Raw genomic sequence first — 16,214 nt, forward strand, 5'->3', positions numbered from 1 at the left:
TAGCTTTTACCTCATAATAAATTTACACCAAACAATGTGATGTGACCCGATCGTTTCAAATGTTAAAGCTAAGTTCATGAAATCTAGAGGGTAATAACAGTCGACTGCACAGCAATTAAGGATTTGTAATGCAGGCATCCCAAAAATAGGACACCAGAGTGCTCGGATACAGTAAGCCTCGTTTAACTTAGTTTACAGATACAGTATATGTATATACAGTATATGTTAGTATAAGAAGATAACTGCAGATGCTGGTACAAATCGAAGGTATTTATTCACAAAATGCTGGAGTAACTCAGCAGGTTAGGCAGCATCTCGGGAGAGAAGGAATGGGTAACGTTTCGGGTCGAGACCCTTCTTCAGACTGAAGGGTCTCGACCCGAAACGTCTCGACCCGAAACGTCATCCATTCCTTCTCTCCCGAGATGCTGCCTGACCTGCTGAGTTACTCCAGCATTTTGTGAATACAGTATATGTTAGCTGGCCCTTCGTCTAACTGAACCTACGCTGACCATCGATCACACTCATTCTTAGTTATCCCACTTATCCATTCCCTGCAAACTAGACGCAATTTATAGAGACCAATTAACCTACAAATCCACACGTCTTTGGGATGCGAGAGGAAACAGAGACACCTGGAGAAAACTGACGTGATCACGGGGAGAATGTGCAAACTCCATACACTGAGAGCATCAAGGTCTCTGGCGCTGTGAGACAGGAGCTTTACCAGCTGCGCCACTGTGGTGTCTTGGGGCCACTAAGTGGTGCAGCGGTAGAGTTGCTGCCTTACAGCGCCAGAGACCCAGGTGCGATCCTGACTGCATTGGTTTTCTCTGGGTGCTCCCGTTTCCTCCCATATTCCAAAGATGTATTTTGCTTCATTAAAATGTATAAAATTGTCACTCGTGTGTAGGATAATGCTAGTGTACCGGTCGGCATGGACACATTGCTGGTTGGCGTGGACACAATGGGCCGAAGGGCCTGATTCCGTGCTGTATCTCTAAAATCTAAGGACAGTAAATAATTCAGTTTGATTTGTCCTGCTTTTTGAGGGCAAGATATACCTGGACTGTTTTCCACATTGGCAAATACAGTCATGTGCATTAAGATGATCTCAATTAATACTGGAGGCAAATGTCCAAGAAACAGTACAGAAGAAATAAATCTATACATCATGTAATGTATTTAATAAATCAGACTAAACACATCATTACAAACTGTACATGCTTGGTTGGTTTCAATATAACCAGTAGCTGCTGAAAGTGGCATACAAATATTACACAGAAAGAGCTACATGACAAGTACAGTGCAAAGGTTAATGTCAGGATTCATTCATTCTGGAGAGGGAAATGTAAGAACGACATAGGTACAACCATCTTAAGGATGAAATTTCTTTGAACAGAACAAAAAGACAAGAGAAATGACTTGTCAAATTCCACCCAAGAACTATAAAGTATGTAGGTTAATTGGCTGGGTAAATGTAAAAATTGTCCCTAGTGGGTGTAGGATAGTGTTAATGTACGGGGATCGTTGGGCGGCACGGACTTGGTGGGCCGAAAAGGCCTGTTTCCGGCTGTATATATATGATATGATGATATGATAAGCAGTTGGCTCGTCCCTAGAATCAGCTTTAGGCTGGAAGTGCCACTTATAATGAATGTTCAATCACCAATTCATATGTCAATACGGAACCACGAAACCCACCCTCGCCTGAAAATGACCCCTTTGTTTTCCGTGCTCAAAATAAAAGATCCCGAGTACAACTTGCATACATCTGCTGCTCTCCCCTTCTCAGCTTTGCTTGTGCTAAATCCACAGCACTTTAGTTACTTTTAGAAGGCTCCGTTTCCCACGTTGAACCTAACCAAAGTTCATAAACGCACTGTGGCATCATCATGTCAAGGAGACACACGATACGATTCTGATTAATCCCTCCTTCATTAACTGTTCCCGCTACCTTATCTCTTTGCAGTTTCTCCCTTTACGTGGGAGACTGCTCAGGGCTAAGTGTTTCCCTGATATGCTGCTGCCAATCACTCGGTGAGTTGCTGGCAGGAAGTGCACTTATGGACTGGTCCTGCCAGTTCAAATCCACACTGTGCTTTACACTGTTTAGTCTGGGTGTAGATTCAAAGTTGACCAGGCAGACCAGTTACTGATTCAAAAATTACTTGCATAAATATCAAGTGGCTTCTGCAATACACCTTCTGTTAATTCAAGGAGAATTCAAAATCATGGTTGCTACCACTCCAAAGGAAGTTGTGCTAATCTTATTTTTTTCCCCGTGGGTTGTAATCTAAACTCTAAAAGTTAAAGTTCCTGTGCCAGGACTGAAGCAATGAATCTTACTGTTGATGCATTGCTAGACAAAAATCAAATCTTTACGTACAAGATTTCAGTACAGGCAGTCAGTTACATTACAGTGGGTTTGCATTCCAATAAAACCTTCCATGTCGCGATTTTTTCTCACACTCTTCCCATTGAACTCCATGTTACAAGTAATGTATTATGCCATTTGTTTGGCTATGACAGAGCGACTCGCTGCCATTATCTACAAGTTTCACTACAATTTACTGACCACATTACTACTTTAGTCAATATTAAAAGCTGTCCAACTCATACTAAAATAGGCAGTTTTGAGAATTGATCAGGAAAAAAAAAAAAAGACATACAAATCTGTACAATAAATAACTTCTGCATGTACGACCCAAACACACATTTGTAAATTATCTTCCAGAAGAAAATCTGATCGATCTTAAGTGTTGGGTGTACAAGCAGTAGATTGCATTGATCCTTGCTGTCAGCCATGTAGGTCACAAGTTGTGATAGTGCGAGGTACAATTTGCACAGTAATAATGAATATGGCTTCTTTCTCAACAACGCTTTGCCCAGACTAAATTTTCTATAAACAATACAGATCATGGTTTAAAATTTATGCATGTTGTTGAAGGCATAGTAATGATTGTTTTAAACACTGAAATGGCTAAAAAAACACACCAAGCTACCCAGTGTCCACGATCAACTGAGCCTGCTGACAATACAGGCTGGCAAAAACATGAAATTCTTTAAAATTAAACGTCATCCAAATATTTATTAAGAAATGGCAACCTGTGAATATTTCACAAATATATTAGGATAGAGCTCAGAAATGGACTATTTGGCCTATTGTTCAGTGTGCTCAACTATCCAATCAGCCCCACACCTCGCTCTTTCCCCACAGATCTAGAATTTCTCCCCATTTTAGGTAATCCTTGCAGCTGAAATTTGGCCACTGGATTAAAAAAGGGAAAGTGCCCAGCAACACCCCATTGACATTTGGGTTCAGCTAAAATCTCTGATCAATTCCATAATCACAGTTTTCCCACTGCAGCCCATCAAATACTGCAAGCACACTCTCAAACATCTCTTCCCTATACAATCTAAATAGTTTCCTCAAAATCCAACTTCACTCTTCTCGAGTTTACATTGTTCTGCTATTTTCCACCACACCCATTCCCACTCTATTGCCCGCTGGGTTCTGAACCCTGCCTGCCTTTGATTAAAAACTTTAATCATATTTATGGTCATGGCGAGTGCAGTTCTTTTTCAACCTCCCCCTAGTTAATTAAGGAACTTCAAACAATATTTTCCCTACTGAGAGATATCATTTGGTAACATTAGAGCTTTGGAACCATGGACGAAATGGAGCTCTTTCATTGTTATATATTTCTGCCAATAATACGCTTCAAATAATAAGATGCATAATTCTAATTAACAATGTATCTGCCTGCTTTAGCTCCCTGAAGGCAACATCCAACCTGTGGAAAGCAACAACAACAAAAGCACCAAAGTTACCCTCATGGCCACAAACAGATGTAGAAAGAAAACGACTTTAATATCAAAAAAATGTGAATTATATTAAAAAGCATGCAAACATAATACTGACAGAAAGCCCAGACCATATCTGGTGCATATTCAAAATAGTTTTCTTCTATAAAAAAATCTTGTAAATAAAAAGGGGAAGATTGTGATTAGTTGTTTTCTTTTGTCATTATAGTGACGAGTTGTTTGGCAGCTTTGGCAATGTCATATGCACACTGGATCACTTGCTGTGTTACCAGCTGGATGTCAGATGTGGGACTGGGTTCTGCAGGCAGTGCTTTCTTGCATTCTGACTGGAGTCTGTACGCACTTGAAGTTAATAGACTCAGCGAGGCCCGAACCATCTCTGAGCGAGGTTTCTAAATGATAAGCAGAAGATTTTATTCACCAGCTATCCGCCATACAAGTGAACACCTCATGTAAATAGCAGTCACATTTTTTTTCTGACGTCCAGATAATGTTTAGTTTAAGAAGTATAACAAAATAACTGCAGATGCTGGAGTAACTCAGCAGGTCAGGCAGCATCTCGGGAGAGAAGGAATGGGTGACGTTTCGGGTCGAGACCTAAACTAATGTTTAGTTTAGATAGACACAAGGTGCTGGAGAAAAAAGATCGGTGATGTTTTGGGTCGGGACCCTTCTTCAGACTGAAAGTAGGGGGTGGGCAGGAGACGAGATAGGACCAAACAGGGCCGGCAACAAATGACCTCAGGCGGGGTGGTATCCTGGTAGGCCTACTGCTGTCTCGGGAAGGTGTAATCACAAGAGGGATACAATGTGGTGAACTTGGTACTGATTAAACAACTAGACTGGAGGATGGGGACAAGGGAGTGCAGGTAGTAGTTTCATAAAATTAGGGAAATCAACGTTCATGCCGCTGGGTTGCAAGTTGTCACGTGTACTGCGGTCCAGTGAAAAGCTTTTGTTTGGATGCTATCCAGTCAAAGAAAACACCATACATTATTACAATCAAGTCGTCCACTGTGCACAGATAAAGGATTACAACATTTAGTACAAAATGTAACATTAAAGTCCAATGAAAGATAATTCAAAGGCCTCCAATGAGATAGATGGGAGGTCTAGACCACACTAACTGATGAGAGAACCGTTCTGTAACCTAACATAATTATAAAATATAATCCAATTTCGGACTTGTGTTTTATTTAGTTGATCTACTTTCTGGCAAGTACTAATTACTCTGCATGAGAATTTCCACACCAAACCTGTTTAGGTTGGGATTATATTACCTTTCAAACTCAAAATCACAACAGGTTTAACAAAAAATAAAGACGGTCAAAAAGGAATGGGTTGTGAATGAAAGGATAAGAGAGGTTCATGCTGGGGTGGAAGGCAGGAGGGACAGTGTAATTCCAAAGGTGGTGAAGAATGGGGCAATGAAATAAGAGGGAAGATGAGGTAAAAATGAAGAAAACAAATTGGTGCCAGATGCTGCCTCAAAAATAGCAACAATGGCCATGAACAGAATTTGTTGAACTCAATATTATATCTCGGGTAGTAAAAAGTGACCAAAAGATGAGGAGGCATAGGATAGAACGCAGTGTGGGAGTTCTGTGGGAGGTAGAGCTCTTAAGGATAGCGGAGTCAGGGGGTATGGGGAGAAGGCGGGAACGGGGTACTGATTGAGAATGATCAGGCATGATCACATTGAATGGTGGTGCTGGCTCGAAGGGCCGAATGGCCTCCTCCTGAACCTATTGTCTATTTAAAGTGAGGGGCAGCAGAGAGCTCAGGGTCACACAATGAACAGGGATTAAACCTTAAAAATGATCATTCAACTTGAAATTGGTTTCCTTAATGAAGAGAAGATAGCATGGACAGCAGTTATGGATTCAGAGCCATGGGCTTTCTGTCCACTGAGTCTGCACTATCCACCAAGCACCTACTTGGACTAATCTTACAATAATATCAGTTCTTATAAAAACCCTTTACACTTTCCCATCAATACCACCAGATTCAAGAACAGCTTTACCCCTGCTGTTATCAGTCTCTTGAACGGGCTTCTAATGTGCTGAAGATGGATTTCTGATCGCTCAATTTACCATGGGGTCTTGCACGTTTTTAAAATCTGCACTTTCTCTGTATTTCAAAGCCTACTTGGCTTGGTCAGACACCAACGTATTTGGTACAAAAATGTGGCCTTGGTTCAGCTTATCCATTACTAGATGCGTTATTGTGAAGCTTGCATTTCTGCAATAGGAATTTTCAATAGTTTGGCATTAGAGGATGGAGGAAAAGTGAAGAAATTTAAACAAACTTCACATTATTTGAAAATTGACTCACCTTTGGGAAAAGAGCTGCCATCTCAGCTACAGCAACATGTATCCTTTCTGAGCAGGGCATAAAGCTGATTGGGCGCAATAGTGCAACCGAGGGGCGGGGAAGAGGGAGAAAAAGAAACCATTAGTCATTTAATTCAAACACCAGCATAAGATTTGAGTTAAAGTTAACACTCAAGCAAGTCTACATTATAATGGTTGTTAGGAAAATTAATCCTGGGACTGAGATGGGCATGCAATATCAATGAAACGATATCATGGCAAGGGTGTTGAATTTGGCCTCTGGGAGCTGTCAAGCAAGTCCACAAAGCCAAAGTAATGGAACACAACTTGTGCTAAAAATTTGTACTAACTGGCCTGGATTGAGTGAATGATATGGGAGTAATGTTAAGAAACGTCTGTTCTTTTACATTGTTGCCTCCTTGGTTAATAAATTCTAAAACCACTTGTATGTAAACTAAGGGAACAATGATTTAAATGTGGAGCAGAGATTCGTGATGTATCTACCCAAAATGTCCATTTGGACCAGAGGTGTGATCATTCCAGCTCAGTGCTTTACATCGAGCCGGATGGTACTGCAGCTCTGAATAGAATTGTCATTGTCGAGCAATTGAAACAGCAGGAAGCTCATGATTTCCATGCATGCCCTGCCAGACTAATCTCTATATTTACTGAGAGATTTGGAGCACCAAATCTGTCAGTTTGCTGCACTGCTGGATTCCAGTTAGTCATGCCTCAGAGCCCACATAGCTGAGATTTCCCAGCAAGTTTCAATAGTTGTGGAATAGGAAGCAAAAAAGTACATTGCATATGAATAAAATTTTAGACTCTAAGCATCTTATCTTTTAATATGTACTTCAATTTGAATAATTTTTAATATGTTGCTAAATGTTCCTTACAAGTGAGAACTGGTAAAGTTGGGAACCAGAGGTTTTGGGGTGTTTCAAGAGCAGAACCTTTTCACTGTGACCACTTTTCACATTGATCACTTAAATTCAGGATACATATTTTGCAGATCAGTGTCAATTTAGGTTTGGCATTAGTTATTGTTCTAGCAACAAAAATCACCAAAAAAAAGGATTTTGGAGTACATAAACATTTGTTTAATATTTGCACTGGATTGTGATCTTATAAATACAAACTTTTCATCACTTCTAAGTTGAGGCATTCATGTGTCCCAGGTCATATAGATGGGCAGGGAACCCATGCACAACGGCTGTAAACTGGCAGGCAGACGAAAGGACTATACAAGGCAATTTCCAGTGGACATTCCCCATACCCTTTGTGGAGTCAGGCCTTGGGCTAATTTTACTTGAACAGCCGGGTTAGGAAATGACAGTCACATCAAGGAGAGTCTAGGAAGCAAACTTCCACTTCTTCCTGTGAGGTTGATTAACAATTCATTCATCCTGGAGGTTGCAATGTTTGGTATGTCCTTTAAGAAATCCGTAAGGACTTTAAATAAATTGCATTTGTATGAAGTGACAGTAACGATTTTATGATAGATTTAACCAACATTAATTTGTGCTATAATTGAACTGAAAATGTCATCACTTTCGTCATATTCTAGCTTCCTCAAACACTGGGTAAATGAAAAATCTATCTTCTAACCACTGATTCAGGATGATGTTAAATCAGCAGCGGAGGGAAATAGGTGCAAAGCCCAAATTATAACTTCATAGATGGAAGTTGTTTGTCACAGTTACCGGAAATTGGTGAAAGGGTTTAAGCTGACCTTAAAATAGGGGGAATTGTCAAAAATGTGCAGGTTTCAGTGCTGATTTGCTGAACTGTTTTAGCATCATTTTTTTGTAAAGAAAGAATTATTTCTGAAATAATTTGCCAGATCACTCAAACTGCCTTTAACCTCAGCATGCAAGAGGGAAATCAGAGCAGACATCAGTGAAGGCTTGCACACAATCAGGTCATTCCACAAGAGAAGTGGGACTCACTACAAACCACATTGGGGGTCATCAGTTCTCTTTTGTTCCAGGCAGGTACTAGATGCTATTTGGAATCTCTCAAGGGGCAAAACTGATTACATGTAGTGGTAGACACAAAATACTGGAGTAACTCAGCGGGACAGGTAGCATCTCTGGAGAGAAGGAATGGGTGACGTTTCATTTCGAGACCCTTCTTCAAGAGCTTCGACCCGAAACGTCACCCATTCCTTCTCTACAGAAATGCTGCCTGTCCCGCTGAGTTATTCCAGCATTTTGTGTCTGTCTTCGGTTTAAACCAGCACCTGCAGTTCCTTCCTACACATTCCATGCAGTGGTAGCAGGTTACGCCATCTCTTTGGCTTTGGATTCAAACACATGCACGCACTCGGCATTACAAAGGCAATCCAAAAGAATCCAAAGATTGCTCAGAGGTGGCAACATGGGAAAATACAAGGGAAAACGCATGATTTGCAAGAGTGGCAATATTCAAATAATGTAAATATATCTTGTTTATTTAAAGAATGCTGGAAAGTGTAGCACCTTACAAAATGTTATCCCTTTCCTGCTTTCATTCTGATGGATTGAAACCACAGACATTCATTTCAGGTTAAATCAGTTCAGTTTGCACAAACCAGAGATATGCAATTGTTTAGCTCACATGAAAGTTAGTTACTACATTTATGAAGCAAACCCGACCAAAGTGGAGGCAAAAAGGGACACCCTTGCAGGCATTATAAAGTATACATCCACCACAATTTTTAACATACAGCAATTCAGATTATATAAGTGGAATTGAGATATATTATTCTGCAATTTAGCCATTGGTCTCTTTGCAAGAGTTTTTTTTGTACTAAATTAAGCTTGATACTTTTAACAAACCACAGTGACAATCATGCAGGGAAGAAGAGAAAAGGTGGAGTGCCTGGGAGGCAGAGACAGAGGTCAGAGTACCAGGTGGCAGGGTCAGGCCGCTGCTGCTGCAGGGTCAGAGGCTGAAGGGAAGATTTGTCGGCCCGCAGAACCAACGTACTGAAACAGCCAAGGCTGTGCCTCAACTTGCGCAGGCTCTCGCGTTCAATCTGCCGGCTGGAACGTAGGGAAGGCAGGGGTCGGAAGCAGAAGGGGGAGGGGGAAGAGAGAAAGGAAGGGAGAGGAAGAAGAGATTGCACAAATGAATTCAGATTGCAAAGTGAAAAACAAATCAAAATTAAAAAATACTTCAAATAAAAACAGCGTGGGTTACAGCAAATAACTGACGAGAGTAACAATTCCGATATATCCATACGTGCATTGCACAAATGATTTGTTTATTTAAAGTCGAAACAAATTTAATATCTAATGACTGTGGAGGAGTGGACTTCTTATGGAAGTTAAGACAACACTGCAAGGACACAAGAATCACCAGTGAGTGCATGTAACCACAAACCTTCTGAAATTATTCCAGTTAGATTGCCTGGTAGGGAAGAATTTATGGAAAGGACTTGGTTGTTACTATTGAGACATCAGTTTGCAAGGGTGATCTTTATGTTCTAACAATGAACCAACACGGACAGTTGGAGCTAATAACTCAGGCCAATGTCAATACAAATTCCCTCAGGCTACAGCATGAAGGAACTCTACCAAGCCATCATCTTTGATATTACTGTCGATATTCTTTGATTTACTGCATTAACTTCGCCTGGTATGGAAATAATCCTTTAGATCAGGAAAATCCACAATTTGCATGCATATCTGTTTTGCATTAATCCCTAGTGGGGCATTATTCAAAAAACCACAAATTAATTGCTGGATTCATAGCTTGAAGGAGCAAAAAAAAAGGAGAATGAAGGCACAAGAGACTGCAGATTGTGAAATCGTGGTAAAAAAAGTCTCCAGTCTAGATGAAGGGTCTTGACGTTACATCCATCTTCCTCCACAGATGCTGCCTGACATGCTTAGTTCCTCCTGGAGCAGTTGGTTACATCAGTAAAAAAAAAACAACAAAAATACTTCACCTCTCATGCTTGTTTTCTTGTGCAGCACGCAACAGCTCCTGAATATTTTTCGTGATTTGCTCGGTTTTCCGAATGACATCCTCCGTACTGGGGAGCGTGGAATTTGGTTCCACATCTGGATCATCCGCTTCCAGAATAGGGTTCTCCCCGTGCCGCCCCATGCTCTTAGGCTTACCCTTTCGGCAAGAGCTTGTATTGGGCAGAAAGAAATAAAACAGGTCAATACTTTACGTGAGAACTGTACCCTAGTGCTTGCTTCAACAAAGGCTAGAATGAAGGCAAAGCCAATAATTACGAAAGCTGATTGCTAATGTTATTGCTAACTGCCAGGGGAAATAGCATATAAAAGTAGGCTATGCTTCCGTTACATAGAGTGTTGGTGAGACCACACCTAGGGTACTGTGTACAGAACTCGTCTCCTTACGGATGGAATCGAGCGTAAATTAAAATCCGCAAATGTTGGAATTCTGGAATAGAAAATACTGAGACCATTCAGGTCAGACAGCATCTGTGGAGAGAGAAACGGTTAACATTTCACATCAAGAAACCCTCCATTAGAACTGAGAAAGAGACAAATCGTGTTAATTTTAAATGCGGGGGAATGTTGGGGAGGAATCATTGAGAGAATGAAGCAAGTCGGAAAGATCATCCGGTCTATAGGTTAATGGAGGTAGTTGGAGGGAGAGGGGACAAAAAGCAAACGTCAAAAAATTAAGGGAATTCAAGAGCGAGTACAAAAAGAGGAACAAGAACGTTGTGAAATGCAGAGCTGTATGAAATGCCCAGCAGGCTGGACTGTGCTAATGCGAAAAATAAAATCATTATCACAGATGGATGATCCACAGAATAAATGGTCAGTTTTGATACAGAGAAAGCAGGTTAACTGAAGCTGTAGAATTTGATCTGGAGTTCAGAAGCCTGCAGCCTGTTCAGGTGGACGCTCGAAATAAAACTTCATCGCATCAGCGTGGAAGGCGAGAGGCAGATTGGTCGGAATGGGACAGAGAACTAAACTGGGGGATAGAAAGGAAATTCGATCCACCGCTGCAGATTGACTGCAGGTGAAAGTGGCTTCCAATCTCCATTTGGCTTCTCCAATGTACACGAGACCGCAATGTGAACATCGAATACAGGACACTAGATTGGAAGTGCAAGCGCCTGCCATTCCAGAAGAAATGTCTGGGTCTCTGGACTGCGCAAAAGGAAGAGGTTAAAAAGGACAGGTTGTGTGGGAAAGTGCTGAAGAAGCGTCCAGATCCGAAATGTCACCTATCCATGTTCTCTAGAGGTTCTGCTAGTCCCAGAGTTACTCCAGCACTTTATGCTATAAGAAGGTGAATTGCTGATGGGGCCAAAAGAGCACACTATGGAACCCAAAAGAAACAGTTTAGATTTAGATACAGTGCAAAAACAGACCGTTCGGCCCACCGAGTCAGCACCGACCAGCGATCTTAGCACACTATCTTACAGACACAAGGGACAATTTACAATTTTACCAAACCCAATTAACCCACAAACTTGTACATTTTTGGAGTGTCGGAGGAAACCAGATCACCCGGGGAAAACCCAAGCGGGTGACGGAGGAAACGTACAAAATCCATACAGACAGCACCCGTGGTCAGCATCGAACACGGGTCTCTGGAGTTGTAAGGCAGCAACTCTACTACTGCCATTGATGGGGTCAAAAGAGCACAATATGGAACCCAAAAGAAACAGTTGAACGGAAATGCTTAAAGGACAAGGGAAGATGTCTCTGGTGGTGAAATCTAGTCAAAGCTGCCGGAAATTGCAAAGGATGATTGGTTGATTGTGGACGATTGCGTGCAAGGCAAGGACCAGAGCAGTTTTATTCTCTATTGGTTTGGGAGAGGGGTGAAGGTAAAGATGTTGGGAATAAATAAGGTACAATCAAGACTTTTGTTACCAACGACGTGTAGGCAAAGTCACAATTCAGCGTGGAAATCATTGGAGCATGTAAACTGGGGGGAAAACAGAACAGGAACCAGGGAGAGAGGAAATTTTGTCGAGATGCCTTGTAATGGATGTTTCTCAATATTATTCTCTCTGTCATGGAGACAAAGAGATGCAGAAAGGGGATTATGTGAGGAATAATGCTGGATAGAAAGGGAAAATAACAGGCAGTTACAGATGTATGGCAGGGTTGTGTATCGTGAGACATCAGAGACATCTTCTCTTCCCCTTTCAGCCTTCCAGTTTGACTGTGCCCTTTGTCCCCATGAACCATTCTCCTTCTTAGAACAAAAACACAGAAGTACTGGAGTAACTCTGTGGGTTTGGCTGCATTTCTTGGGCCGATCCAAGTTCCCATAGCTACATGGTTGATGTGGAGGAAGTGACTGGAATTGAAGGAAGTGTTCAATTTAAATGTGCTGTAAGTTTATTAGGTCGATATCTAGAATGGGTGATTTGTCCTGAATGGATGATGCAAAGGTTGCACGGGCTAGGCATGCATTCAGAAGAATTCAGTGACAAATAATTGAAACAAGAGATTTCAAGTGGTAACTCCACCCATGGGATAACCAATTATTATTATTTTGTAATAAGAAATTGCCCATTTAAGAAGGGAAAGATTCTCTTTTGGAGGATTGAACACTTTTTGAACTGATCGGCGGAAGAAGTGAACTTGAATGCTGTTATGCTGCAAATAGACAGATACTTGACAGGAGAAAGAGTAAATAAACTCCTGGGGCTAAATGAGATTACTGAGTTGAGGTCACTATTAGAATATAATTTATTGAATGGCAGGGAACGTTTGAGGGGCCAAGTAGCATACTACTGAGTGTAATTTGTATGTTCGTTAAAGGACCCATATCATTTCCCATCTTTGACTATTCGCAGCTCATTCTACAGTGCATTCCACTCATCACCAAAACACCACTCAATTTATTATTGCAAAAATCCTGTGGATATGCATTCAGCATATTTCATTTTAAAATACAATTAATCCATAATCCATCTTTAAAACAAAAAGGAAGGGAATGAAAAATGGCACAGTGTAATTCCTCACTAGTCTAATCACAAGTTTATTGCAGTAACCACAGGAAGTGTCACTCCTATAACTTTGAAAGCTAAAAGCATAATTCCCACTCAACCAGCAGGAAATTTGGGTTCAGAGCTATTATTGTGGGTAAATATAATGTTACTTATTGTGAATTTGAAAGTAGTAAAGACTGGCTTGGAAACTATTTCATATAAATAACCGTGTAAATCTTCTGTGTGCCTTATTCTGGTAAATTTAATCCATACCCTGTCTCATCCAGTTCCAAGTCATTTGCTGCATTATCGTAGTCACTATCTGGCATGCTGTTTTGTTTCTCAAGTTTTGATGCCTAAAAGAAATTAAAACAAACACCAAGATGCAAACAATACAGTATGTTCACAATTATTAGATGAAATACAACCCTGACCCAAACAGAAACCAAAAACTGCATGCAAACTAGAGTCAGTAGCAGAAAATATTTGGGTATTAATTAAAATCATGAAATGTTTGAACCAATGCAATAATGTATAAAATGCAGAAATCTATCGATTTTTCAACCTAATGGTAAAAATCTGCCGCAGAATTTGCATCTTTTGAGATAAATTATAAAGTGCCACATCGGAAAGACTGAGGTGGGGGAAGAAGGGACATGATGCTATATAAAGGAGTCTGTTTTTCCACTGCACTCCATGGACTAGCTCTTGTTGCACATCATCACGGATATATTTCACGAGTGGGATATTTAACTCAAGTTTGGATAAAGAATATACATGGGAAAGCACAAATTATCACAGTGCAAGCCAGTTTCTGTAAACTTATGGAACAATCAAAGTCATCAAATACAAAAAAAAAGTCTTATTTTGGACATTATCCATGAGGTTAATTTTAACAACAAAGACTAACCATGTCTCAAAATGTAATCCTCAATTTATATGGATGCGATTTGTCAAGATTTAGAGATCCCTTTAACAAAGGGGACATTTAAAAATATATATTTACAAATTAACTGTGTTCAGTACATTGAAGTGGTTTTCTCAATTTAGCTGAATTAAAACTACCTTGAAACAATTTTGTTTGAAGGGCATGAATAATCAATGGTAGATATTAATATTTGGACTGCTAGCAACTTATATTCATGTTTCTCAAAGTTTGTAAATACCAACGTCTTATATGGAAGTCAAACAATTCCACAAAATTAGCTGACTTTCATTTGGCACCATGACAAAGAAACACATTCAACACAAATCGGCTTTTTATTCGGGTAACATTACACATATCTGACTGGAGAAAAGAGTTATTTTTTGTTTCAAAAGCAGTCATCTTAAAAGCAAGTACATGCTTCAATAGGCAATAAATCAGACCATGCGCAAGGCAGGATGCTAATGAAACTGTGCTGCATGGTGGCTGGTTTCATCTGTATAATGATGGTGTGCTGAAGAATTATTTGTCTAGGCGGGTTATATCTTATAAAATGTAAGATGCCAATTAGTTCAGTCTGATTATTAAAATGGTTCCTAATACCCAACTCCAAATCAAGTATAGTCAGTTTCCTCCCATTAAGTCCAGCACCATAAAAGGTTATCCATCTAATTTAAGATGTTCCATCTTCAGTGCTGGTAATGGGATCATGAGATCTCTAGTGGATAAACTGCTGACAGTATTCCAGGTCTATGCTACCAGGGAGCCCTACAGGAGCTGTTTAGCCAGCACCCATTCACAGTTAATTTAAAGCTCTCTTAAAGTCTGAAAATTACTTTGTAATGGAAGCATTTTTAGGGGACGGAGCAAACCTTTGAAGTCAGAGGCGTACTTCTGAAAGTTTTTAACTCATGGTATATCAACCAAATTACAAGATGATCCCAATTCATATTTGCAAGAACTACAAAAGCACTTAAAGAACTCTGAGCATTCTTCGAATTTTAATCCCGTGAAAAGCATGCCAGGTTTCCATGTTAGATTGTGGGATTCAGAAAGAAATGTTAAACATTACACAACCTGCATTAGTTTTAGATATATGCCGCAATAATTGAGTAGTGCATGTACACTTATTCCTCCATTTTTAAAACGCATTATTCTCGGCCATTAATTGATGTCAATTCACCCTGTGCATCATTCAGTGCAAGAGTAAACCATTACAGCCATGGTCCTATGATGGCTATGTGCGTGTTAATCTGATCCCTAGCGGAGACATGCTGACAAAGGTCTTTCTCTAACCCATGATTAAGTTAACCTCAGGCACTCTGGAAACTGGGTGCTTATTTATGTTTTTGCTCCTTGGATTGTTTGTCAGCTAAATCAACGTTTGAAGTATGGACTTTGAGCAAGGACTGCCCAGCTTGGTTGGATGGTTTGTCAGTGATCGTTGTCATGGCTTACACATGTATCACGGCTAAATGAGATACTAAAAACCGATTGTGCTCAGGTGATATGACATGAATCCACGTCTCCAGGACTAGTGAAGGGAAAATCATTGGGGAAACTGAATTCTGGCTGACATCAGCTAATCCAGAGATTGAACCTGCAACATGCCGACTCCACAAGGCTCAGTATAGCACTGGGCAATGATTCACCTGCTAATGATTAGAGCAGCGTGCGTATGTTTTGAACAGAAAGCTATGCAGAAGCTGTGCTGTTGCAAAGGATCAAGCTTTGATGGCTGTAGAGCTAATTAAGTTAGGTGTGCCATGTGTCCAGTGGTTGGCAGCAAGCAGGATTAATAAACTGAAAAATAAAAGTGAGAGATAGAAAAGACATTCAGGAATATGCAACTCAGTGTGCAGTAGATACTTCAGTGGAAGGGACTATTCATGCAGAAGCAAAAAGAGAAGTGGGAAAAGGTGCAACAGGCACTGCCGATGTCACTGCCTCCTCCATAGTGCAGACTTGCTGAGAAGGTACTTAACCCTTCGAGTGTTCTCATCCCGGGACCATGAAAGCGTGGAAGGGAATGAGGGTAAAGATGAAGAGGAGGTCACAAAGGCACTCCTCCCAATCTGAAAGGGGAAAGAAGAAACACTCGGGCAAAAAAATTAAACACAAGATAAACACAATGAAAGAGAATGTGTCCACAGACTATAAACATATAGGTATGCCAAGTTTTTGCACACGGACTTTGCTT

General features: G+C 40.5%; 1 protein-coding gene across 11 annotated transcripts in view; it reads right to left on the reverse strand.

The window, feature by feature from the left end:
• Positions 1 to 1,185: 1,185 nt before the first annotated feature.
• Positions 1,186 to 16,214, reverse strand: part of git2a (G protein-coupled receptor kinase interacting ArfGAP 2a) — a 69,978-nt gene continuing 54,949 nt past the window's right edge. For 3 of the 11 annotated variants that reach the window (XM_078421776.1, XM_078421781.1, XM_078421775.1), the window contains 6 exons: positions 16,000 to 16,089; positions 13,363 to 13,445; positions 10,096 to 10,284; positions 9,053 to 9,187; positions 6,163 to 6,226; positions 1,186 to 4,220 (listed from right to left, as the gene is read on the reverse strand). In XM_078421776.1, the coding sequence (XP_078277902.1) occupies positions 4,011 to 4,220; positions 6,163 to 6,226; positions 9,053 to 9,187; positions 10,096 to 10,284; positions 13,363 to 13,445; positions 16,000 to 16,089 (771 nt within the window). In that variant the 3' untranslated portion in view covers positions 1,186 to 4,010. Of the gene's footprint in view, positions 4,221 to 6,162; positions 6,227 to 9,023; positions 9,188 to 10,095; positions 10,285 to 13,362; positions 13,446 to 15,999; positions 16,090 to 16,214 lie in introns of those variants that run through there. The other 8 variants (XM_078421786.1, XM_078421778.1, XM_078421782.1 and 5 more) reach the window with 5 other exon arrangements.

This window comes from Rhinoraja longicauda, chromosome 25 (genome assembly GCF_053455715.1).
Source record: "Rhinoraja longicauda isolate Sanriku21f chromosome 25, sRhiLon1.1, whole genome shotgun sequence".
Taxonomy (NCBI): Eukaryota; Metazoa; Chordata; class Chondrichthyes; order Rajiformes; family Arhynchobatidae; genus Rhinoraja; species Rhinoraja longicauda.